The 25,520-nt window shown below is 45.1% G+C and overlaps 1 protein-coding gene across 3 annotated transcripts in view; it reads left to right on the plus strand.

Moving 5' to 3' along the window:
- LPAR4 (lysophosphatidic acid receptor 4) overlaps positions 1–22,570 on the plus strand; it is a 42,056-nt gene extending 19,486 nt beyond the window's left edge. For all 3 annotated transcript variants that reach the window (XM_083159619.1, XM_083159617.1, XM_083159618.1), the window contains exon 2: positions 21,047–22,570. In XM_083159619.1, coding sequence (XP_083015745.1) covers positions 21,198–22,250 — 1,053 coding nt within the window. In that variant the 5' untranslated portion in view covers positions 21,047–21,197 and the 3' untranslated portion in view covers positions 22,251–22,570. The remainder of the gene's footprint in view (positions 1–21,046) is intronic.
- The last annotated feature ends 2,950 nt before the right edge of the window (positions 22,571–25,520 follow it).

Raw genomic sequence — 25,520 nt, forward strand, 5'->3', positions numbered from 1 at the left:
TTGAAAAATCTGCACTTACTATGTATCATTTGTGTAAACATTGTTGCAATTATGTAAATGGAAGGTAATGGGAATCTTACCGCAGCTAAAAGCCATTCATTATTTAGATTTTTCTTGTTTTTTTTTTGTAATGATTATCAATTTCTGTGATCCATGCAGCGGCGGCTGCAACACAGCCGGAGGGGAGAAACTGGGGGAGCTGTCTGCCGCTGGGGTCACCCACACACACCGCAGCATATAATATAACCCTAAGCATACACACCCCACAGCCTATAACCATACACACACCCCACAGCCTATAACATTAACCGCACAACATACCCCACAGCCTATAACCCTAACCATACACACACACACACACACACCCCAGCCTAAAACCCAAACCACACACACACATACAATACCGTGCAGCCTATAACATTAACAGCACAACATACTCCGCAGCCTATAACCCTAACCATACTCACACACCCACACCAGCCTAAAACCCTAACCACACACACACACACCCCGCAGCCTATAACATTAACAGCACAACATACTCCGCAGCCTATAACCCTAACCATACTCACACACACCCACACCAGCCTAAAACCCTAACCACACACACACACACCCCGCAGCCTATAACCCTAACCACACACACAAACACCCCAGCCTAAAACCCAAACCATACACACACACACAATACCGTGCAGCCTATAACCCTAACGACACACACCGCAGCCTATAACCCTAACCACACACACAGGCTGTCTGCTGTAGTGCTTCTAGCACAGTGTGGTCTGTATATCAGCACTGATATGAAAACTAGACCTGTGCAAGAATCACCACTGCAGACAGCGACACCCCAGGCAGGGAACAGGAACTGCATCGGTTTTCAAAGATGGGGCATGCTAGAATGAACACTAACATACACACACAAACACACACACACACACATGCATACATTTTTTTTATTTACAGTTTCTTATATAGCGGAGCATATTCCATTGCGCTTTACAATTAGAACATACATACATACATACATACATAGTGTGTGGGGGGAGTAGGCAGACAGTTTGCCAGAGGAATCTTGCATCGGCCCTGCCTACAGAGCAAGGTTAGCCAAAGAGTTTCTAATGAAGATGTGTGGAGTAGGTGGTCAAGAAATTAACCTGGCCTTTGGACACTAACCCAGTGCTATGCGATGCAGGCACTCCTAAACGCAGCAACTGTATGAACCGGGCGGCAGCAGAGGTGGTGCAGGCCCTCTTGGACACAGCAGCTGGACGGACCGGGTGGCAGCAGAGGTGGTGCAGGACCTCCTGGAGATAGATATATTTATTTCAAACATATAGACAGCATATATATATATATATATATATATATATATATATATATATATATATATATATATATATATATATATAAAATTTCTGTAAGCGTTCTGGCACTCTTCTTACTATAAACGGCTGCTCCGGTGGCTTACGCAGTGGATGAAATAGAGGTATTGGTGGCAGTAGCACTCTGGAGGCTGGTTTCAAAGGTGTAACAAGTTTATTTAACAAATAACCATCATCTCATACAGTCCGAAGTTTTGGGGTACAGGTGTGTCTCACCTTGAAAATGGGGTACAACTGTTCCCAAAACGTTGGCCTGTATGAGATGATGGTTATTTGTTAAATAAACTTGTACCTTTGAAACCAGCCTCCAGAGTGCCACTGCCACCAACAACTCTATGTGTGTGTGTGTGTATATATATATATATATATATATATATATATATATATATATATATATATATATATAAAAATGGAAGAAAGAGACTGGCACTCAGAGGTCTTTGTACAAAACCGTGTATTCACACAAAGTGAAAAAACATCCAACGTTTCGGGGCTGCGCCCCTTTGTCAAGGTGTGTGAGGTAACCTTGACAAAGGGGCGCCGCCCCGAAACGTTGGATGTTTTTTCACTTTGTGTGAATACACGTTTTTGTACAAAGACCTCTGAGTGCCAGTCTCTTTCTTCCATTAATCAATTGTCTGGATGGATATATATATATATAAACTTTTCTTGTATCGCCGGGCACACCTCCAAGAATACTCAGCTTTGCAGGCGCCTTCGTCCAGGGGTAGATACAGACGGCAAAATGACGCGGCACTCCAGACCATACAATCGGTGCAAAAGACTTTATTTCAAGCAACGTTTCAATACGTGGGTATGAAGAAGCCTGAAGAAAATACCCACGTATTGAAACGTTGCTTGAAATAAAGTCTTTTGCACCGATTGTATGGTCTGGAGTGCCGCGTCATTTTGCTATATATATATATATATATATATATATATTAGCTCTCTCCTTGAGTGCCTTATTTCCAATGCCGCCATCCATCTACACACGTATATATCTCTATCTCTCTATCTAGAATATGTGGTTATGGTGGCATTCAGAAATAAGGCACTCAAGGAGACAGCAATATATATATACACAAACATACAAATAAGGTGGGTGCTGGTGCCACTAATTGTTGGTCGCAGGACTGCTGGTAAAGGGATGAGGATTGGAAATGAGCAGGTGCAACTGAATTCCGGGGGAGGAGAAGATGGCTGGGGATCGAGGGGGGGGGGGAGGGGGGATAGAGAGAGAGGGGTGCCAGGGAGAGAGAGGGGTGAGAGGGGGACAGACAAAGAGAAAGATAGAGTGGGGGGTTAGGCAGGGAGAGAGGTGAGATAGAGGTGTTATGCAGAGAGAGATAGAGAGAGAGAGGTAACAGAGGGGGGTCAGACAGGAACAGAGAGGAGGGGATGAGGCAGAACGAGGGGTCAGGCATACAGAGATGGGGGTGAGGCAGAGAGGGGTGAGAGAAGGGGGGAGTCAGGCAGAAAGGGGTGGGAGAAGGGGGAAGTCAGGCAGGGAGGGGTGAGAGAAAGGGGGGAGTCAGGCAGAGAGGGGTGAGAGAAGGGGGGAGTCAGGCAGGGAGGGGTGAGAGAAGGGGGGTGGAAGGGGCCAGGAGTTACCTTTTGGGAGTAGGTATAGCAGAAACCCCCGCCAGCAGCCCTCACCTTAGAGACACCGCTGTAGTCTTGTGCCCAGCAGCGGCAGGGAGAGGTCCAGTGGCGGCGCAGTTATGAGAGCCCAGCAGGGCCGAGGGTGAGAACAGGGCACCCGGCAGAAGCAGGTAGAGGACCAGTGGCACAGTGATGAAACCTGGACGCAGGGTGAGAGCGGAGTGTGGGCAGTGCATCCCCTCCTCACAAAGCCGCTGCCCCCTACTGCCGCCAGAACCATCTGTAGGACCCATGAGCTGCACTTTATGCTGCTGGCGCCGCTTGTTAAATGTGCACCTGGCAGCCACAGCGCATTAGTGCAGTCACACAGCAGCACCAAGAGCAGGGAGAGTGCAGCGCATAAGACTGACAGGAGGACACACATCGCGGGCACAGCCAGGTCAGCAGCCCGAACACGGTTGCGCTCAAACAGGGATACCGATTCCTGCCTCCCGCAGGCTGCTGCTGCACAACCAATTGGTTAGTACAGTGGTAATGTGCTGTAGTTAGCGCCGGGCCGCCGCCGGCTATAAGTGGAATGCGCTAACACTGTAAACAGTGCTGCAGATCAGAAATAGATATCCGATCTGCAGCGGGTGGGGGGCAGAGGGCCAGGCAGTATTGATTGCGGGTGCTGGTGCCAGTGTCACTGACACTGGCACCTCTCCTCCTGCTTCTGCTGGCACTGGACTCCACTGGTGACACAAGTAGGTGGACACTGCTGGTCAGTGTCCACCTACTTATCGGGCAGTTGGGGGAACTTTCCCCACACATCTGCACGATCAGCTGGGAAAAATCAAACAGGTTTGATTTTTCCCAGCAAGTTGGAACGACCGTTCAGGGCCGTTTAGCAGCGTTTTTGGCCGTGTGGGAGCAAACGGCTGATAATCGTTTGCTCCCACACACTAGAAAGATTATCATTCCAACCAGCCAAAAGTTGGCTGGTTGGAACGATATCTGTCTGATGTGTGGCCAGCATAAGCCAGGAAATGCCTTATGCCTCACAGGATATGCAGTACATGGCTAAGGAACATTGATTGGGCGTTCATCCAATCATCCAAAAGAGTAAATGAGACCGAAATGTTGGGGTAACTTTTATTTTTGTGCGTGTGCAAGATGCACTTTATTCTTCTCACTCAAGTGTACTGTAAGCTATGAATAATAACTGTGGCTAATTAAAAATATTTTAGTCCTAATGCAGAGATGGCCCACAATTCGTCCGACATTGCTTTTACATTGCATGCAGGTCATGTATGCATTTCTTACAAGTTAAAAAGATCTCACCACTGACCTCTGATTTACTGCTTGTACAAAGCTTTACAGTCAGAGCTTAAAGTGGTCTTGGAGAGGTGGGCAAACTCCTTTACCTCTGCCATCTAATTAGCTCCCCCCCCCCCCATTAGGCAGAGCCAGGGCCAGTGGTAGGGTTTTTGGCACCCCCCTGCAGACTATAATGCTTTTCTGTTAGAATTAACCCGCAGGGCCAAGGTGGAGCTTAAACTAGTTCCACATCGCCGTTAGAGGTGCTGGAACTCCGGTCCAGAAGTATACTGTCAAGTTTTTGTTTTATCATTCAGCCGGATGGAAATTGGGTATCTAGAGATATTCTATTGAATGTAATTGTATGATTATAGATTTTTTTTATTAACTTGTAACAATGCTTTATGTAGTGCTAACCTGTTTTACTGTGCTCTATACAAAATGTAATTATTCACATCCGTCCCTGCCTTAGTCAGGCTTTCAGCCTAAATTTCCTACCACACAAATGCAGAGCTGCACACAGAAAGGCTAAGTTCATAAGAATCCAATTAACCTTCAGCATGTAAGTAAGTTTAATTTATATAGCGCATTTTCTCCAACAGGACTCAGTGGGAGGAAACTGGAGTACTTGGAGGAGACATGAACAGGGGTAGTGTATGCAAAACTTCATGCAGATGTTGTCCAGTGCAGCAAGGTAGCTCCGAAAACAAAATATTTAGCATATTCCATAAAGTGACATTTTAATGTGGCTTTAACCCTACTTATCTGCTTCTTCGCTGCCCAATCCAGGAGAGTTGTCAGAGGAGATATAGATCGAGTAGCGAATGGGACTGGCAGAATCATGTACTGTTACCCACCCTCCACGGAGCAATACCATAAATCATGACATCACACAGAGGGTGAGGGCTGATGACATGATTTGCTGAAAATGGTGTTGTCATCATGCTCCCCATACCATCCATTTACCTAGAAAGTGAGAATGGTATGGAAGGGTGACTGCTCTCCTGGGTTTTTGGGGGACTCCCTAAAGTCCTGGAGTGTATGCAAGTATGCTTTCACTTACTAATTCCGTAACTTCATCCGTGGCACAAAAAAAATCAGTTGAGAAAGGGATTGACTTGGGCAGGTATTGGGTCATACATGTGAACATCCTGGCTGTCTCTCCGGGGAGGTGCAGAGGACAATGACACAGCCAACCTGCAAATGTGGAAGGAATACCACAACATATGTATCATCAGGGCTCGGCTACCGCTAGACAAGGTTGTGATTTTATTGCATTTTAAATCCTGGGGTGGGCCACAATGTCACAATTTGTTGAGAAGGGTGCCAATCTGCCCACTTAACTCATTTACTTATTGCAGGAAACTTGCTTCCCAAAAGTAAGGAGTCTACAGAGAGTAGGTAATTATGACATGGTTGTGTCCCAATGGAGAATGTACTAGGTGACACCATCCAAAGCATAAGCATAAATGCAGGGGGGTTTCCAAGTTTCCCCCAAAATATCCCTTTCTGCTTAGCCTGGCCAGTGTGCATAACGGGTGGAATGCTGCACATCACAGTGGCAGCAAAAGAGAAAAGAGAATCTAGTAGGTGGCCTATTGTGATCATTGGATCATCTGCCTACAGTATGTCTGATGTGTTGTATGACCTAGATCGCACACTGTTTGCACTTCTTGGGGCAAACTGTAGCTTGTTTCATGCTAATTATGCATCCTTCGTGGGCTGGCAACAATTGCTCTAAAATCAAACATTTGGAAAATTAATTAAGAAATCATGAGTTTGCCCCTGCAAAGGGGTGATACCAAAATATCAGTCCTGCGTGCATCATTCACACGTTGTCAGATGAGGTTTGGGGCTGCACCGTGACAAGAACAGTGTGTGACATGCGACCACACCAGTGGCGCACACCAGGGGTGGTTTCTGTACCCAGAAACTGCCCCTGACAGGCTGCTTTTTTTTTTTTCTTCCTGAGATGAAGATTGCTGTCTCCATCTATACAGTTTCTGCTTCAACCACAGTCTGAGCTGCTGATCTACAGACAGACAGAGCTCTGTGCAAGAGAGCTCTTTGTGCTCTCCAATCCACAGAAGATGTCTGGGGGGGGGATCTGTGGGTTCCTGATAGTGGCAGCGGCTGGATCAGCGATTACTAGACTAAAATGCACACCGGAGTGGCGGACATCCTGCTATATTATGCAGCAGAAACACTGTGTCTAGTATAATGCTTCCAAGGTGCAAATATTTAGGTGTGTATGTAACTGGATTAGTGAGTTTGGGTGTCCGCAGGGCCAGATCAATAATGGTGTGGATGGAGCCACATAAATATAGGCCCATTATTATGACCGCATGATGATCACCAGAGAGACACCAGCTGGCCATAAATCATAAGTATCAAAATTGCATTCTATTTTACAAACAATAATGAAACATTGGTATTCTATTTAGGTAGACATTAGGGCGTATAGTGTGCGAGTGCTCCACGGCATTGGCCTTGACTCCACTTTTCAATATAGGCCCTTGAACAATTTCAGCTCCAGGCCCATTAGGCCCTTAACCCGGCCCTGTGTGTATGTGTAGCCTGCTGGTGTTGAATCTTCTGTACTAAATAGTGGCAGACCTCCCAACTGTCCCGAATACCACGGGAATGTCCCGTTTTTCGGGGACATTGCCTCTCCCCTCCCATGGCCAGCAGTGTCCTATGGCAGGGACAGGGTGGGGGGGGGGCAGTTGGGAGTGTCGTCCCCCCCCCCCCCCCCTGTCAGTTGCTGATCAGCACTAAATAGATGTGTCTATTCCTGCAGCCAGGGGGGCTGGGGGCATGGCTAAAGGCTCACAGAGCCTCTGGGCCATGCCCCCACGGTGCCAAAATGGTGCAATTATAGGCCACACCCCCTTCCTCCGCTAGCCATGCCCCCTAATTTAACGCACGTGCCTTTGTCTCTCCTTGCAAGACCTAAGAGTTGGGCGGTATGTAGTGGTCGTCTTGAGATGTAACCGATGGAGGCACTGAAGGTATTCATCATGGGGCATGTGCAGAATAGCAGGTCTTTGTTGTCTGGGCTGCATGGAGCCTGTAGGTGACTATAGACAGATGCCATATCCTTTAACACAGTGACTCCAACTATAGTGACATAACTGATGTGGCCTCGTTTGTCTGTGGTGCATGCTGGGATATTGGCAGAAAGTCACTTGGTAAATACAGCTGGTATCTCATGGTTCATAATAATCTGTTTGTTCACCTTTTTTGGGCCTGATTCAGACCTACGTATATTCACTACCCAGCAAGCAGGTAAACGCCACCCTGCCTAATCCCCACACTAACATCCGCTGGCATGCAGTCACATGTAAGGGAAATCATTCGATGGTCGATCACCATCAAATGATTTTTCCCAGCCTTTGGTCTGAAAAGTAAGTCTGCACTTTTCAGATGGCCGCTTTCACTGAATTAGAGGCGGCTGCTGATGTCATGTGACATCTGCTGCCCGCCCCCGAGGATACATGCCTGAGTTTGCAAGGGTACACCCAGCAATAAAACACTGGCCGGTCCCCTGCATCTACCCCCTGCCTGCCCATTTGTGAGTGAACCCCTCCCCCTGTGCATATTCACACATGCACATGCGTAAAGAACCGCACCATCAGCCTGGGGGAGCGAATTCGGATTTGACTAAGCAGGCCTGAATTGCTCCTTTGTAATCACTGGTCAGTTGGATGCACTTTGATCTCTGTATGCCCTATATTTCATATATCAAATATCCTGTGTTTCATTAAGTATAAAAAATGGATCTACGACCTTCTGGCCACATCCAGGGGATGTTAAAAAACAGTGAACCGTAATTTTGCTTAATTCAGTTTATTTTAATTTAGGAATTAGGCAGGAAGCATCGGAGTAGAACAAGTACAGGAAGATACTAATGGAGCGGCGGTTTAATAAGCCTTGTAGACTTGTATTCTGTCAGCTGAGAGCAGAGAGGGAGGTTTGGAAAAAGACCAAGATGCTATGTAAGGCGCAGCAGGTTTAATATCCATGTGACACGGTGCCTGATTGACACGCAGTCTTTCCCTCCATGACTTCCGTTACCTCCAACTTCAGCCTTTGCATTTTTTTCCGTTCAGTTGTGCAAAGTCTGTGCAATTCTCCTGCGTTCAGCGCTCCATAAATGGGTATGTTCTTCTCTTGTATGATTTAGAATTATTCTATCTTTGTATGTGTATATAGTGACTGGACATGTTTTATAGAAAAATAAACTTTACCCCGTTTTTAAAGAGGATCATTTACAAGTGAGGCGTTCACTAGTTTATATTACTCTAACATTAAACAATAGGATGACATTTTCATTGCTTGTAGCTTGTAGACGGCAGAGCAGTGGCCGTGCGGCTGACGTACATCCGTTTTATGTATAGATTTTATTTGATGTGCTAAAGTTCATTCACATCAACTTGAGAAAGATTCCATTCCCCTATAGAGCTTACAGTCTATTTTGCTAGAACCAAGCTAAGTACACATTTAGGGCCTTATTCTAGTTCACTCTTTCTGACAAAATCCTTCTTAGATGGACAAAACCATGTGCACTGCAGGGGGGCAGCTGTAAAATGTGCAGAGAGAATTAGATTTGGGTGAGTTATTTTGTTTCTGTGCAGGGTAAATACTGGCTGCTTTATTTTTACACTGCAATACAGATCTCACTTTGAAGTAAAACCCCACCCAAATCTAATTCTCTCTGCACATTTTACGTCTGCCCCACCTGCAGTGCACATGGTTTTGTCCATCTAAGAAGGATTTTGTCAGAAAGAGTGAACTAGAATAAGGTCCTTAGTAACAGAGAGCCTAAGCATATTTGCACATAAGCATGTGCAAAACCTGCACCATGGGGCATGGGACAGAAATCAGGGTCTGAATTAGCCCCAGAATGTGATACAGAATAGTTGTCTTGGTGCGAGTGTGCTATTAAACTCTGCTTGTTAGGCAGGCTGGATCATGGCCTTCAGGATCATGGTAACTCCATAGTATCTAGAGGGATCCCCTTGGTATTTTAATCCTGTAGGAATGTGTAGGTAAATATACTGTCCCATGGGATCTGTAATCACTCACGTTTTTAAACCTAGTGAATACATGCAAAAATGATACCGATAAACAGCTGCCTTTTCAGAATGACTCAGTTCTCATGTTAGCCGATACGGTGTGTGGCGGGTATTACAGTCAGTGTAGCCTATGTACACTGTATAAGGATATAGTTCCATAGGCAAATGCAGGTGCCTTAAATTATGACAATAGCCACGGGATATAATATGATCAATAGAGCTGCCACCACATCATGCAGTGTAAGGGACAGGTCGGAGTTGCTGCACATGCCCAGTGTACCAGTTTCTTCTACCACATTTACTGTATGTGTGGATCTGAGCCCTCAAACATCGCAATGTACCAGAGAGCAGCTGCCAGGAGGAAGAGACAGGAGCCTTACCACAAAGTGGGAGATTGTGAGCTTAGAAAGTGCAGTACTGGTTCCGTTATGTTTTTGTATTTATTTATTATGGTATGTTTAACCTTTTCCTGACCACTTATCTTATTTAAATGTTTGAAACATCCTATACTGTAGACCATACGTACTGTTAAATATTAAAACTGTATCCAGTATATAATATATATATATCCTTTTCTCCTCCTTTTGAGTCTCACTCTATCTGTCTATACTACCCCTACCACCTCCGTGTCGCTGCAATCTACCGCCCCCCTGGCCCTATCTCCCAATTTCTTGACAACTTCGCTGCCTGGCTTCCACACTTCCTCTCCTCTGACCTGCCATCTGTTATTCTTGGTGACTTTAACATCCCCTTGGATAACCCCTCTGATCCTGGCACCTCCAAACTCCTCTCTCTCTGCTCCTCTCTTGGCCTATCTCAGTGGACTACCTCTCCCACCCACATCCAAGAACACTCCCTCGATCTAGTCATCTCTCGCTCTTGTTCCCCTACTGACTACACTATCTCAGCTTTTCCTCTTTCTGACCATCACCTCATCTCCTTCTCCCTCACTGCTTCCCCCTCTCCCACCCCCCCCCCTCCCAAGCGCATTGTCTCACGGCATAACGTCAACACACTTGATCTTGCTGCCTTCTCAAACACGCTGTGTCCTCTTCTCGCCCCAATCGCCCTCATGTCCTGCCCGAACCTCGCCGCCTCCCTCTATAATGACACCCTATCTTCGGCATTGGACTCTGCCTGCCCTCCCTCCTCTATCCCCCTTCGATGCTCCAACCCCCAACCGTGGCACTCGCCTATCACCCGATTCCTTAAAAAGTGCTCTCGCACTGCTGAGCGCTTCTGGAAGAAATCACGCTCCCTTGCGGATTATCTCCATTTCAAATTCATTCTTTCCTCCTTCAGCTCTGCCCTTGCTCTGGCCAAGGAATCCTACTTTAAGTCCCTCATCCTTACCCAATCATCCAATCCCCGCAGGCTCTTCGCCACCTTCAACTCCTTGCTCTTCCGTCCTCCATCGTAGCCGCTGATTTTGCTACCTACTTTTCAACCAAAATCTCCTCTCTCAGGACTGCCATCACTGCTGCCATGACCTCACCCTCTCCCTTCTCCCCTCCTACATCTCCACTCCCCTCCTTCCAACCCCTGTCCTCATTTTACCCCACCACTGCTGCTGAAGTCCAATCTATCCTTCAATCCGCTTCTCCCTCCACCTGCCCGCTCGATCCTATCGCCTCCAATATTATCAGTCATCTCAGTTTGTCAGTCTGCTCTCACCTGGCTCACCTCTTTAATCTTTCCCTATCCTCTGGGATCTTCCCTTCCTCCTTCAAACACGCTCTTGTCTCCCCAATTCTCAAAAAAACAAATCTGGACCCCAACTCTCCATCCAACTACAGGCCCATCTCCCTCCTCCCTTTTGCCTCCAAGCTCCTAGAACGTCTGACCTATAATCGTCTCCTAAGCCACCTTACTGCTAACTCCATTCTAGACCCCCTCCAATCCGGGTTCCGCCCTTTACATTCCACTGAAACTGCCCTGACCAAAGTCACTAACGATTTACTATCGGCTAAATCCAAAGACCTCTTCTCTATCCTCATCCAGCTTGATCTGTCGGCTGCCTTTGACACTGTTGACCACCATCTCCTGCTCAACACCCTCCGCTCCTTTGGCATCACTGGCACGGTCTTCTCCTGGTTCACCTCATACCTCTCCGATAGCTCCTTCTCCGTCTCCACTCCGAGCTCCTCCTCTCCTACTACCTCGCAGCCAGTCGGTGTTCCCCAAGGGTCAGTCCCTGGCCCTCTCCTCTTCTCCCTCTACACCACCTATCAGGGCACCCTCATCAGCTCCTATGGTTTTCATTACCACCTTTATGCTGATGATACCCTAATCTATCTCTCCTCCCCCGACCTATCCCCATCACTCCTGTCCAAGGTCCCTGAATGCCTCACGGCCATCTCAGCCTGGATGACCCAACGCTTCCTGAAACTAAACATGGCTAAAACTGAACTTCTAATCTTCCATCCCCCGAACATCCCCTCTTCTCCCACTATCTCCATCAGCATTGGTGAAACCGAGATCACCTCCACCGACCAAACGCGCTGCCTCGGTGTCATCATTGACTCCTCCCTCTCTTTCACCCCCCACATTCGTGCTCTCACAGTCTTGCCGCTTTCACCTACGCAACATCTCACGCATCAGACTATTCCTCTCCACTGACGCAACCAAAATTCTCATTCACTCTCTTGTCATCTCCCGCGTTGACTACTGCAACATCCTTCTCTCTGGGCTACCTCTCACCCGCCTCGCACCTCTCCAATCCATTCTTAACGCTGCTGCTAGGCTCATCTTCCTCTCCCGCCGCTCTACCTCTGCCTCCCCCCTCTGTCTATCTCTTCACTGGCTCCCCATTCCATTCAGAGTTCTCTTTAAACTCCTCACCACCACCTACAAGGCTCTCTCCTCCTCCACTGCTCCTTACCTCTCTTCACTGATCTCTATCCACACTTCCTCCCGTCCTCTTCGCTCCACCGCTGACCGCCGACTTACCTCTCACCTAATCACCTCCTCCCACTCAGTAGCGCATGGCAGGGGGGGTTTCTGGGTACCCAGAAACCCCCCAGGAGTCTAAGAGCCCTAGGCTGAAAGCTGAGGGTCCCCTCTTTCAATGGGTACAAGAATTTTAAAAACCAGCCCTTGGGAACCGGAGATATCTGACTTCAAAGCAGTGGTCCCCATCCAAGCCTGTTAATTGCTCTTCCCAGTCAGATATTTCAGGTTCTGTCTGACTTAGAGTTTCTCTGAGGGTATATTCCAAAAGCTGGGACTCTCACCCATTGGTAGACACTAGTAGCTTGTCTCTACTGTTCCCAGAACCAGAGATATCAGCCTTCCAGCAGCTGGTTACTGCTCCAGCTCCACACACCTGGTATGTAGTTTTATATTCTCGTTGGCAGATTGCTCTGCCTCCTGGACTCTGATCCCCTAGTCCTCAGTACCATTAGTAGGTGGGATTCTTTAGTTTTTAAATCCATTAAAATCTAAGAAATGTATTTCTGGGAACTGGAGATATCTGCAGTCAAGCAAGCTGTCCTCCCACCAGAAAATTATGAATAATATGCCCACTCCACTATACACCCCTCCTCTGCATATTAAACATCCTCTACCACCCTGGAAGTTATGTATCAGGGCCCCTTCATTCAGCCCAGTGCCCCCTTCTCCCACCTCATCTCCCACCATCTGTGCAGTAAAGGGGTAATTAATGGAAATTACTGATCCAGGCGCTACATGCTGAGCAGTTGATATAATACCCCCTACCACCCGGGGGACATCAAAGCTTCCCCCACCCCTACCGCAGGAGGATCAGTAGTGGCCCCAATACATTGCTATGCCCAGGGGTCTACACTGCTATTGACGCCCCTTTATGTATATGTATATATGTGTGTGTATATGTGTGTGTGTGTATGTGTGTGTGTGTATGTGTATATATATATATATATATATATATATATATATATATATATATATATATATATATATATATATATTATATAATTTTTTATTTTTTTTTATATACATTTGGTCTATCTATAATACTTTAACTGACCCGGCATATACTGGGTCACCTAAGTGTCCATCTCTGTGCTTTGCTCCACCCCTCTGGAAACCCCCTTCTGAAAATCCTGCATTTGCCACTGCCACTCCCGTGTCCAAGACTTCTCTCGCGCTGCCCCCCTGCACTGGAACAACCTCCCGCCACCCATCAGGCTTTCTGATTCCCTTACCTCCTTCAAGCGCTCCCTCAAAACCCACTTTTTTCGACTAGCCTATCCCTCCTCCTAACCTCTTTTGATCCTCCTATCCTGCCTCCGTTCCCCTCCGTTCCTACTTATCCTGTTGTTTTTCGTTCGTCCACCCAACTATTTTTAGTATGTTAACTCTTATGAGTAGGGTCCTCCTGCCTCACGTACTCACCCTACCTCTTTACCTCACCTGTCCTCCTTTCCTGTTCTTCTCTTCCTCTACTTCATCTTCAGTCTCCTCTACAATTTTGACACCTACTTCTGAACTGATGCTGATTTTATTTCTACCAGCTATACCCCTATTTATACTGTATTTTTCAACACACCCTGTACGTTACCTTGTCATTTGTTTTTTGTTTGCTATGTACGGCGCTGCGGACACTTTGCGGCGCCTTATAAATAAACGTACTTATATATATATATATATATATAGCAAGTAATCCAGGCAAGCAGTGGCACTCCGTAGGACTTGGTGAAAAAAGTTTATTACAAAAGTGTCCGACGTTTCGGGGAGTGAATACCCCTTTGTCAAGGTGTGTTACACACCTTGACAAAGGGGTATTCACTCCCCGAAACGTCGGACACTTTTGTAATAAACTTTTTTCACCAAGTCCTACGGAGTGCCACTGCTTGCCTGGATTACTTGCTACACTTACCTACCTGGAGGCACCCGAGGCAGCTGTAACCGACAGCGGAGTGCCAGGCTGAACATCTCCTTTTATATATATATATATATATATATATATCTCCCCGTACTTACTCCAATGCAGAGTGGGAGATTTTGGATTATACTTGGTAACCCCCTCTAAAAGACCGGAGCTCCTGTGCCCTGTCGCTGCCCCAGCTGCCGATCATAATAGGTGGCAGGTTCGGGGCGGCTCGGGAGGACTCTGGGCCCGATATCCGAGTGCCCCCGCAAGCCCGACCCTTCCGCCTGCTGCTTACTTATACAACTTATGGCGGCGGGGACAGGGGAGGCTGAGCGATGGGAGGGGAGAGGAGGTTGGGGGTGCTTGGACAGGGGATGCGCCACTGGTGCACACCTGGCCACCACTGGCCCACACCTTCTTCTTATTAACCACTCAAGTGGTTAATATTGGTTATTAAACAAATTGGTTGTGTTCTAACAAGTGTGCAGCTTAAAAAGAGTCTGGGCCAGATTCTCTAAGCTTCAAAAGTGATAAAATGGAGAGTGATAAACAGCCAGCCAATCAGCTCCTACATGCCATGTCACAGACTGTGTTTGAAAACTGTCAGGCAGGAGCTGATTGGCTGGCTGTTTATCACTCTCCATTTTATCACTTTTGAAGCTTAGAGAATCTGGCCCTCTGTGTGGTTACATGACTGTAATTTGTTTTTAAGCTGCAGAAGTGATATTTTAATTAAGAATACTTGTTTTATCAGTAGTAGTACATTAACTGAATACTGACCCTGCCACAGGACATGTATACAAAGTATGATAAACAAAATGTTTGGTACTTGTTTAGTTTCACGGCGGCAGCTCTACGCTACGCTGACAACATACTGTAGCTTAGGCTACGTTGTCAGCGTAACAGGCACCGCCGTGAAACTACACTGGGACCAGGGTGGTGGGTGGCAGAGGGAGCAGGGTGGGTTTTATACTCACCGATCCCCGTGGGCGACGGGCGGCAGCTTTCAGTCCCGCAGTCACTCCCCGGCGCCAGCAATTTACGTAATTCAGTGCATTGCCGCTGGGGGAGCATCACATGGTTTCCCTGCTCCACCAGCGGTACTACGCTAATTGTGTACATTGTACACTGGCAGTGCTGGAGGAGAGGGACCGAACAATGGTGCTAGTGAGGGATTGCTGTAGGAGGGGGACCCACTGGTGGATTACGGGGACCCAGTGGAATGGTGGCCGGGCCGGAGGAAGGTTAGTCTAACGCACAACACACACATTTTCTCCACTATCCACGTCATATCGGCACTATCCACGTAATACCCCCAGTATCCACACCGGCGTGGAGTTGAATTTTTTAAGTGTGTCGAGCGCAGCGAACCCCGCGAGGGGACGCGCATTCGCACCCCCTCTCATGGCTCGCTGCGCTCGCCACACTTTATAACATCGACTCCATGCCGATGTGGATAGTGGGGGTATTAACCATTGTTTTGTTTCAGGGCTACAGAAGCAGTTACGTAGTTTACGTAAGCAGCATAGTGCTGTATTGGTATTCTCAATACAGCACTACGTAACTGCTGCTGTGAAACTAAACAAGTACCAAATGTTTGATATGAAAAAAGAGGTGGTTAAACCAACCAATTATTTGGTGGGGTGTGCTCTTCATTGACCACTGCCCAAACTGGTGGGTATTCAAGGTAGAAGGCGAGTGGTAACTTTTGTGGCTGTCATTTATTTACATTAACTGTGCGGAGTCTGTATATTTTTCTCATACTTTGCGTGGGTTTCCTCCGGGTACTCCGGTTTCCTCCCACAATCCAAAAATATACTGGTAGGTTAATTGGCTCCCAACAAATTAACCCTAGAATGTCTGTGTGTGCATTTACTTGTGGCAGAGAATAAGATTGTAAGCTCCACTGGAGCAGGGACTGATGTGAGTGTTCAAAAATATTCTCTGTAAAGCGCTGCAGAATATGTGTTTGCGCTATATAAACTGTTAATAAATAATAATAAATAAATATAGTCATTATTCGAAAGAGGACAAGTAGAGGTCTTGGCCAGAGCTTGCCTGGGCCGGTATCAGGTAGTTGCTGAATGTTCTGGACACTCTACTACCCATCCTAAGCAGGGATGTACAGGGGTGGGGGGGGGGGGGGGGGGAAGGTGTTTGGGGCCATCACAGGAATTGTTTGCACATAAGTTTAAATTTGATAGCTCTTTGCCAGAAGAAAATTTATGCTGACATTTTACTTTGTGAAATTATAGTATTGCAAAGTGGCTTTGAATCCTTATTAGACACCATGCCAGCACATGCAATATTTCTAGCATATAGTACACTTTACAGCTTTTGACTTATTTAGGTTTTCAAGATGTGCCAAGACGCATGTCCCTCTATCCTGAAATGCCTTAAGGGGTTTAAATGAAACCCCTACTTACATCACACACATGCAACCACAATAAACTTACTGTTGAGTCCCCTGTTATTACAAACTATGGTTTACCATCATTTTTATTTTTACCATGCATCTGGTCTCCTTGGGATTCACTGTACACGTGTATGGTCCATCACTGGTTACTCCATGATCTAGCTGAAGAGAAACAACTGGAAATGTCCAATAAATTATATATAGGGATGCCAATCCCGGGGCATTTTTTTCAATCCCTGGAATCTGGATTGAAAAATGCACAATCCCGGGATTTCTGGTATTGGCATCCCTAAAAGAAAACTGTGCATCCCCTTACTTTAGTGGAGAGGGGCAGGCGGTGGCTGCGACGTCTGATGGAGGGAATTGCTGTGTGCGGCCGGTAGAGGTCGGGCGCCGTGAGCGTGTTCCGGGATCCCGCCGATCCCAGGATTAGCTACCCTAATTGTGTAACATTAAAACCTGTTCTGTTCATATAAGTAGAGATGTGCAGGCTCTGATTTACTCTGATTTCAAAGCAGGATCGAGTAAATTAGAACCTGCACATCTCTAGTTACAGTATAAGCAGTTTCTTATGCAGCCCAGCAGGTTCCGTTACACTTTACGATTGGAAACGGTGAAACTGGGTAGTTACAGACAGTCAGAACGGTAGGAAGGCCCTACAATCTATAGAGTCACATCTACCACTATTCATGCCTCTCAGTGGAGACAGAGCAAAAGGCCTGCATGGAAAAGGTAGACACATTAAAAGGTTGACATAAGTTATTTGGGAATTTTCTTTTTTACTTTTTCACACTTTCCATATTTTCTCCGATTGGGAAAGGTATAGCGGGCGAGGTGGTACACTAATTTGAAGCCGATATGCTCCAAAATATGAAAAACTCATATCAAATTTTTTTTTTTTTTGTGTGTGTGTGTGTTGACCTTGTGCATGTTTGTTGCCAATGTTGCACTAGTGCAGGTCAGCATTTTGTTGTTCACCTAACGACTGTTGACCTAGAGTCATTAGGTGAGTTATATACCACACCCATTTACTTCCGATGATCTTTACGTCCAGAACACAGCTGAGCTGGCATACGAGCAGGTTGTTGACCAAGTCACAATCACTTGACTGTATCTGCTGTAAAATTCTGGAGCATACACCCACCCATTTAGCATTGCATAACTATGGTTTTCGGATGGGGTTGTGAGAAGGACCAGGGAAAAATGGCTACTAGAATCCTAGTTCAGCTCATCTTACTTTTTTGCTTGGCATTGGGGCATGACCTTGCATGGAAATAAGATCTCAAGCTAGTGACCTTCTTGCTGATATTCTGGCTGTCCTCTCAGCATGGCATAGTGCAGCTTACTGATGCAAAGTGAATGCCCACAAAATTGTGTCATTGCTGTCCCACCCCCGCTACGCAATGTCCAGATTACACGCATTGTCATCTCAGGGGCCCTGGAGACTTCAGCCCCCCCCCAACTGACCAGGCTTGTATTGCCTGTAATCTCTGCATTGTGTAGCAGGGGTGGATCTGCAATAGCTCTGTTATGTGGTGGTCCCTTATTTATTTTGGGAGCACCACACGATTTTCAGGAGCCTCCCACCCATTCTGGTAGAGTAGGCTGATATACATGAGCAGTTTAGGTAGAGCGTTGTGAATGCACAAAACTTTAGGTCAAGGCCATTAAAAAATAACCTAATGCTACATATCAACTAAAATGTAATACTGTAGGTATCTCCTAATTCCTTGTTTTATGTGCAGTTCGAAAAGTACTGCAAATAATCATTAACTGTGTTGTCATTTTTTTTATATTAGGTCATTCTTGTACTGATGTCATTAAGGTCCACTTTGGTTGTGAGTCTGAGTATCTGCGTTCTCTTACATGGAAGCTAGTGGTGGCACATAACAGTGGGGATGCAGAAGAGATAATTACCAGGGGGAACCACTGACTTTACCTTTCCATACAATACAGTGTGAACGTTACTAGCTCAAGGGGTCCATATATCATAGATCGCATATTCAATGCGACTTGTCTTCGATATTAGCGCCCATGATCGTGCTGCAATATGCAATCACATTGAGTGGATTTATAAGCACCTTTAGACCTGCTAAGATGAGAGTTGTACTTCACATGGGATGTTGCTATGGGCAGTCAATCACAATCTACTTATTTATTTAGCACCTTCTAGAAGATAATATATAGTATCTGATTGGTTGCCCAATGCAACATCCCATGTGAAGTACAACTCTCATCTTAGTAAATTTCCCCCAGGGTCTCCAAAAAAAGCTTGTACGGTGATGGCGACTGGCAGTGCCTGATTGAACATACACTGTAGGCACTACAGGGAACCCTCTGTCCTCTGCAATTGCGGTGTGTAGCCCATATGCTTCGATTTGTTGGGGGGGGAGGGGCAACATTGTGAGTACTTTGCATTCCAAATATTAGTAAATTTATTCGATAGCATCCCATTCCCCATATAAACCTATGCAGGGCCGTTTCGAAACAACTTAGCTCCCAGGGCAAAGAAATTAAAAATGCGCGTGGCTTAATAAAAAAGGGGTGTGGTCTAGCAGGAAAACAATCACCTTACATCTCACTTTTGCAACCTGCATGACCAGACATTGGTTACCACAGGAGTTATCATTGTCCTTGCACACTTAAGTTGGCTGGCTGAAAACATAAAGGCCCACACAGTGACCTAGTACACCTCACACATCAAGGCCAAACAATGACAGACTACTTAAATCATTATACACTGTTTATCCGTGATGCCAATTACACATTACGCAGCACACCATGATGCCCATTACATATTATGGCGTACAACGTGATGACAGTTACATATTATGCTGCACACCGTGATGACATTGCGTGTCTCTCCTTCCCCTTCACTATGTCCCAGACTGGGACTGGGACGACAGCCAATCATACCTTGCGGGCTGGCTGCTGATTGGCTGCCGGCCTGCGAGCTCTGATTGCTGACAGCCCAGTGACATAGTCAGGGGGGAAGGAGTGATGCGCTCCCCTCCCCTCCAAACAAAATCTGCTGTGGCGGGGGCGGCGGACACGAAATTTGCTGTGGCGGACGGGAAGAAGAGGAGGAAGGGGGGAGCTGCCGGGTGCCCCTGCTGTTTAACCGAGGCGGACAAGCCGTGCGGCGCCCCGGGTGGCTGCATGGCTTGTCCGCCTCTAGAAACGGCCCTGAACCTATGATGTATTCAGTTTCAGTGTAAATGGAGGGATCGCAGCAGGTATTGGAGATAACTGCTACGATCCCTCCTGCTTACATTATGAAACCTGATAATTGTAGCTAACCCCTGAAAACAGGTGTTATCAGGGAAATTGCTGCAAATATGCGATGACTAAAGGGACCCTTAATCATTTTGATCAACCATTTAGAGATTCATCTCATGCCGCAAGAGACTGTGTGCATAAGGGTTGAACATTGGCAATTACTGTGGTTAGTAAAAATTTCTGTGATGCATTACTAGCAACTGTTTAACAGGTATTCAATTAGTGACGCTTTTTTTGCATAGGCAAAAATACTGAACTAATCGGACACCCGACTATTCAATTGATGCCGTTTGGGCCACTATTGAAGTTATTTTTTTACCTGTTTTTTTTTTTTCATTTTTTTTCTTTTTATGCAAATAAGCATGGGTGAAAAATGGCTCCAAAAAGTGGTAAAAATGAATGCATTTTCACCCGGAAAGTGGCAAAAACATGTGAATCGGCGGCTAATTTGCCAATCCAGGTGTTTTTTCACCACTGTCTACTTGGTGAATAATCGTCCCTCCATTTGAATCTCCATTCGCCCTAAAAAACTGGGAAAAGGGCAACTGCACTAATTGAAAGCTTCCATTATTGAAGTTTTCACACCATTGACTGTGACTTGTGGTAGTTTCAAGCTGAATTTCTTTATGAAGTCTCCACATTATTTTCAAGTTTTGTATAATCTCATTTAATTTCATATTTATTGTTGATTTGATGTTCTGTTGGTCACCATCCAAACAAACTCCTCGTATAGGGATTGTTCTCTTGGTCAATATGGTGTTAGGTACCTGCTAGTTTAAGGAGATTTATATTGGCAATAAGATAACAGGCAAAACTGGGTTGCTTTGTTCTGTAGCTATAAATTGATATTTTGCTTCGGACTAAAAAACAAAGTGGGATGATATATTTTGTTGGTTTATGATTTATCATTTGTATCTCATTTTCTTTTGGTAACCTCACCATTCCCTATGCGTTTTTAGGAAACTATAAAATTTTCTAATTATAGCCTGTGTACAGAGGGGTGGGTACAATTTATTTATTTATTTATTTATTTATTTATTTATTTTTCTTTTAAGGGGTCAGGGCTGGTTATGTGATGGTCAGAATTTTATGGTGTTAATTGTCAAATATGTTCTTTTTTTTTTTTTTTTTTTAGGCTACCAGTATGTATTCTAGAGATGAAGACTTACTTGAACATGACATCAGACTTCACCACATAAAAATGCAATGCCAGGATTGTTTCTAGAAAATTCTATGGATGCTGTCGGAATCCACAGAGGATTCAGCAGAACTTTCTGGAGCTTGGGATGGGAAACTACAGCAATAATAATAATACCTGCCTCATTGATGACTCTTTTAAGTATAACCTCTATGGAGCAGTTTATAGTGTGGTATTTATCCTTGGGTTGATCACAAATTGTGCTTCTCTCTTTGTCTTCTGCTTTAAAATGAAAATGCACAATGAAACTGCCATCTACATGACCAACCTTGCCGTGTCTGACCTACTGTTTGTATTCACGCTTCCTTTCAAGATATTTTATAACTTTAACCGCCACTGGCCCTTTGGTGACACTCTGTGTAAGATATCAGGCACGGCATTCCTTACCAACATCTACGGGAGCATGCTTTTCCTCACTTGCATCAGTGTAGATCGATTTCTGGCAATTGTCTACCCATTCCGTTCTCGTACCATCCGAACAAGAAGAAATTCTGCCATTGTCTGTGCTGGCGTTTGGATTTTAGTGCTTAGCGGAGGCATTTCAGCATCTCTCTTTTCCACCACCAATGTGTCCAACACAAGCACCACTTGTTTTGAAGGCTTCTCCAAAAGCATCTGGAAAACCTATTTGTCAAAAATCACCATGTTTATTGAAGTGGTTGGATTCATCATACCGTTACTTCTCAATCTCACCTGTTCATCTTTGGTTTTGAGGACTCTGAGGAAGCCTGAAACTCTGTGCCAGATTGGAACCAACAAAGAAAAAGTTCTGAAGATGATCGTAGTCCATGTTGCTATTTTTGTTGTGTGCTTTGTGCCGTACAACTCGATCCTTTTTCTTTATGCTTTGGTCCGCTCGCAAGCAATAGCTAACTGTTCTGTTGAGAGGTTTGCACGGACAATGTATCCCATTACCTTATGCTTGGCGACCTTGAACTGTTGTTTCGATCCATTTGTTTATTATTTCACTTCAAAATCATTTCAAAAGTCCTTTAACATTAATCCTCTCATAAAAATGGATCACCTCTTCAAGATTGACTCGTCGAAAATGGTTTTGCCAGTAACACATGAGGACCTAACTGAACAAATGAATGTTAACAATGGGGGAGATCTGATGTCTGAGTCTAATTTTAAGGACTAGACTTTTGTACAATAGTATAGCACACAGATTGGTTCTAAAGACTGTTACTATAATTTATGAAAAGATGTTTTGAGCTCTATGGTCAGTATTATAGTTGAAGGAATATGTATTAAAATAGAATGTTTAATTTAAGTAGAAATATAAGACTGGTATATTGTAAAAAGCTTAAATGGTGTGTCACAACAAAATGTTTCTGTAAATATTCATGTATAAAATATTGTAGATATATTTGCTCCATTGACAGTGTTTTAGTATTTACAGCATTTGAATGTGAAAAAGAAAAAAAATAACTAAAAAAAAAGTATTCTACACTGTTCTCATGGCTGTTGTTGTTATTTATCATGCTCCAAATTCAGGGAAACCAGTTGGCTTCATTTTGGAACTAGTGTGCGGAGGGCGTACTTCAGAGGCGTACCTAGATATTTGTAGGCCCCATAGCAAAAGTTTGTAAGGGCCTCCTATTTAGCAACGGATGGTGATAAATGTTTATGATAAACAAATTACTTAAACAGTGGTGAGAGCTCAATCAAACTAGTAATGCCTACCAGGTGCTGCAAGGGAGGGGGATTTAACCCCCAGCACACCAAAGGGCATTAGTAATAAGATTTGAAAAACCAACATAATAAAGGGTCATTCAGAGATCTTAGTTACATATATTTTGCAAAAGATATGGTAAGCTTCCGGGCCTCGTCAAGGCTTCTCTGATACCGGAAGTCCTACACAGCACCCAAACTGGGCCATATAATTGTCTACTGTAAGGCTACATGATAACAGCACTTACCAATATATCTAAGTTGAGAGCCAGCCTATCAAGAGTTACCCCTAAATCCTCCTTGTGGCACTACAGGAACCAGCATGCCCTCGAAATGCATGTCCCAACAAATGCCTCTTGCATATAAAAACAGTGGTGAGAGCTGCTCAATCAAACTAGTAATGCCCACCAGGTGCTGCAAGGGAGGGGGATTTAACCGCCAGCACACCAAAGGGCATTAGTAATAAGATTTGAAAAACCAACATAATAGAGGGTCATTCAGAGATCTTAGTTACATAAATTTTGCAGATATGATAAGCTTCCGGGCCTCGTCACGGCTTCTCTGATACCGGAAGTCCTACACTGTCTATTACTTAGACAGCAAAGATGGGCCCCCTTCAGCTCTGGGCCCCATAGCAGCTGCATCCCTTGCACCTATGGTAGTTATGCCCTTGGCATACTTGTTACTCTCCAGAATTACAGTATCAGTAGGGTCATAGAAACACATACAGTCCCGAAGGGCATTATAAGGGCAGCTGCCTATTGGCGTTGAACATGTGCTTCTCCCCATGCATAGAAACCATCTCTTATGGTGATGGAAGGCAGAGATGGAGGAATCCAAGTGAAAAGTACAGGCAACATCTGCATGATTTATGTTGCCAGTGCAAAATGTTACTTTTTCACCTATCAACTCTTTTATAATTCATTCTCTAACTCTCAGGGGTTGATTTATTTACTAAGATGGGAGTTCTATTGAAGATGGGATGCTGACCATTGCAATCAATTAGTATCTACTGTACTTCTATAGCTTGTAAGCTTGCAGCAGGGCCCTCTTATTTCCAATTCTGAATGTTACCCAGTTTGTTTTAACATTGTAAAGCACAACGGAATCTGCGCTATAGAAGAAACGGTCAATAAATCAATTTAGCACCTTCTAGAAGAAAATAGAAACTGTATGGTTTCCCATACCAATATATCATCTTCAATACAACTCCCATCTTCGTAAAATTAACCCCTCAATGTGTAGCAAACAGTTGGTTAAACCTCTCTGAACCCTTTTTATACCATTTAAAATTTCCAGCACATTTTCAACCCTTCTTCAGATATGATCGCAGTACAAATTTGTTCTCGAAATGGGCAAAACCATGTGCAGAGAGAGTTAAATTTGGGTGGGGTGTGTTGAAACTGATGTCTAAATTGCAATGTAAAAATAATGCAGCCAGTATTTACCCTGCACAGAAACAAAATAATTCACACAAATCTAACTCTATACGTGTTACATCTGCCCCACCTGCAGTGCACATGGTTTTGCCCATTTTGAGAACAAATTTGTACTGTGATCAGATCTGCGCCACATAGTGTACCTCACGCAACACCGATACCCTTATGGTGGTATCCTTATCAGTACAAAGTACTTACATACAATCTCAATATACTGTAACAGGGATCGCTTCTGTAAACACTTCCGGTTATTGCGAATAAATGACACAAGACTTGGTATAAATTCGCAGTAAGAGTACAAACGCCTTCACCGTATATTTAGTCCCTAATGGACACAAAGGGGTTACAAAAAATAAAGAGATCACTTCATATACAATTGAACAATAATAATGAAAAGGGGGAAAACAAATGCAATTACAATCAGCTACAATACAATCACATCAATACATAAAATACAGTTACCGTCTCTCACTCGCAGGCGCCACCCAGACCAGGGTTCTGTATTCAAAGTCTGAGCACAGTCAAGTAGAAAGTCCCTAACCCGGGCGCAGCAATATATAGGGTCCAGGCAATGGGGTACAAAAAAGTTCTTCATTGATTAAGAGGTCAGGTTTCGCCTCTCCTTATTGGTATAGTAAGGATGCGCAGCTGGGTCTTTTCTCAAGGCTTCATCATCATGTCCAGGGGTCCCTGCTGTGCAAATTGTTTTAACTGGATTCGGTACTTATGTAGTATCTGGGCTGCCGATTTTTTGATTGTATGCCTTAAGTTAAGGCATACAATCAGATGCGATGCGATGCGATATCGCATCGCATCGCATCGCATGCGACCATCGGATGCGATGACCCGATTTTTCCATAGGAATCAATGTTAAAATGGACTGAGTCCATTTTAACATGGAATTCAATGGGAAAAAGGGGTCATTTTCATACCCCTACTATCCAAGTGGGCATGGAGTTGGATATAAACCTGTGGCGAGCGTAGCGAGCCACCGAGCCCGAAGCGTGGCGAGCGAACGGTATTCTGTGTCCCCTCGCGGGGCTCGCTACGCTCGCCACGCTTCGGGCTCGGTGGCTCGCTACGCTCGCCACAGGTTTATATCCAACTCCATGCCCACTTGGATAGTAGGGGTATGAAAAGGACCCCTTTTTCCCATTGAATTCCATGTTAAAATGGACTCAGTCCATTTTAACATTGATTCCTATGGAAAAATCGGGTCATCGCATCGCATCCGATGGTCGCATGCGATGCGATGTACCCGATTTAGAAATCGGCAGCCCAGATACTACATAAGTACC

This window comes from Crinia signifera, chromosome 9 (assembly GCF_055691185.1).
Source record: "Crinia signifera chromosome 9, ASM5569118v1, whole genome shotgun sequence".
Classification (NCBI taxonomy): domain Eukaryota; kingdom Metazoa; phylum Chordata; class Amphibia; order Anura; family Myobatrachidae; genus Crinia; species Crinia signifera.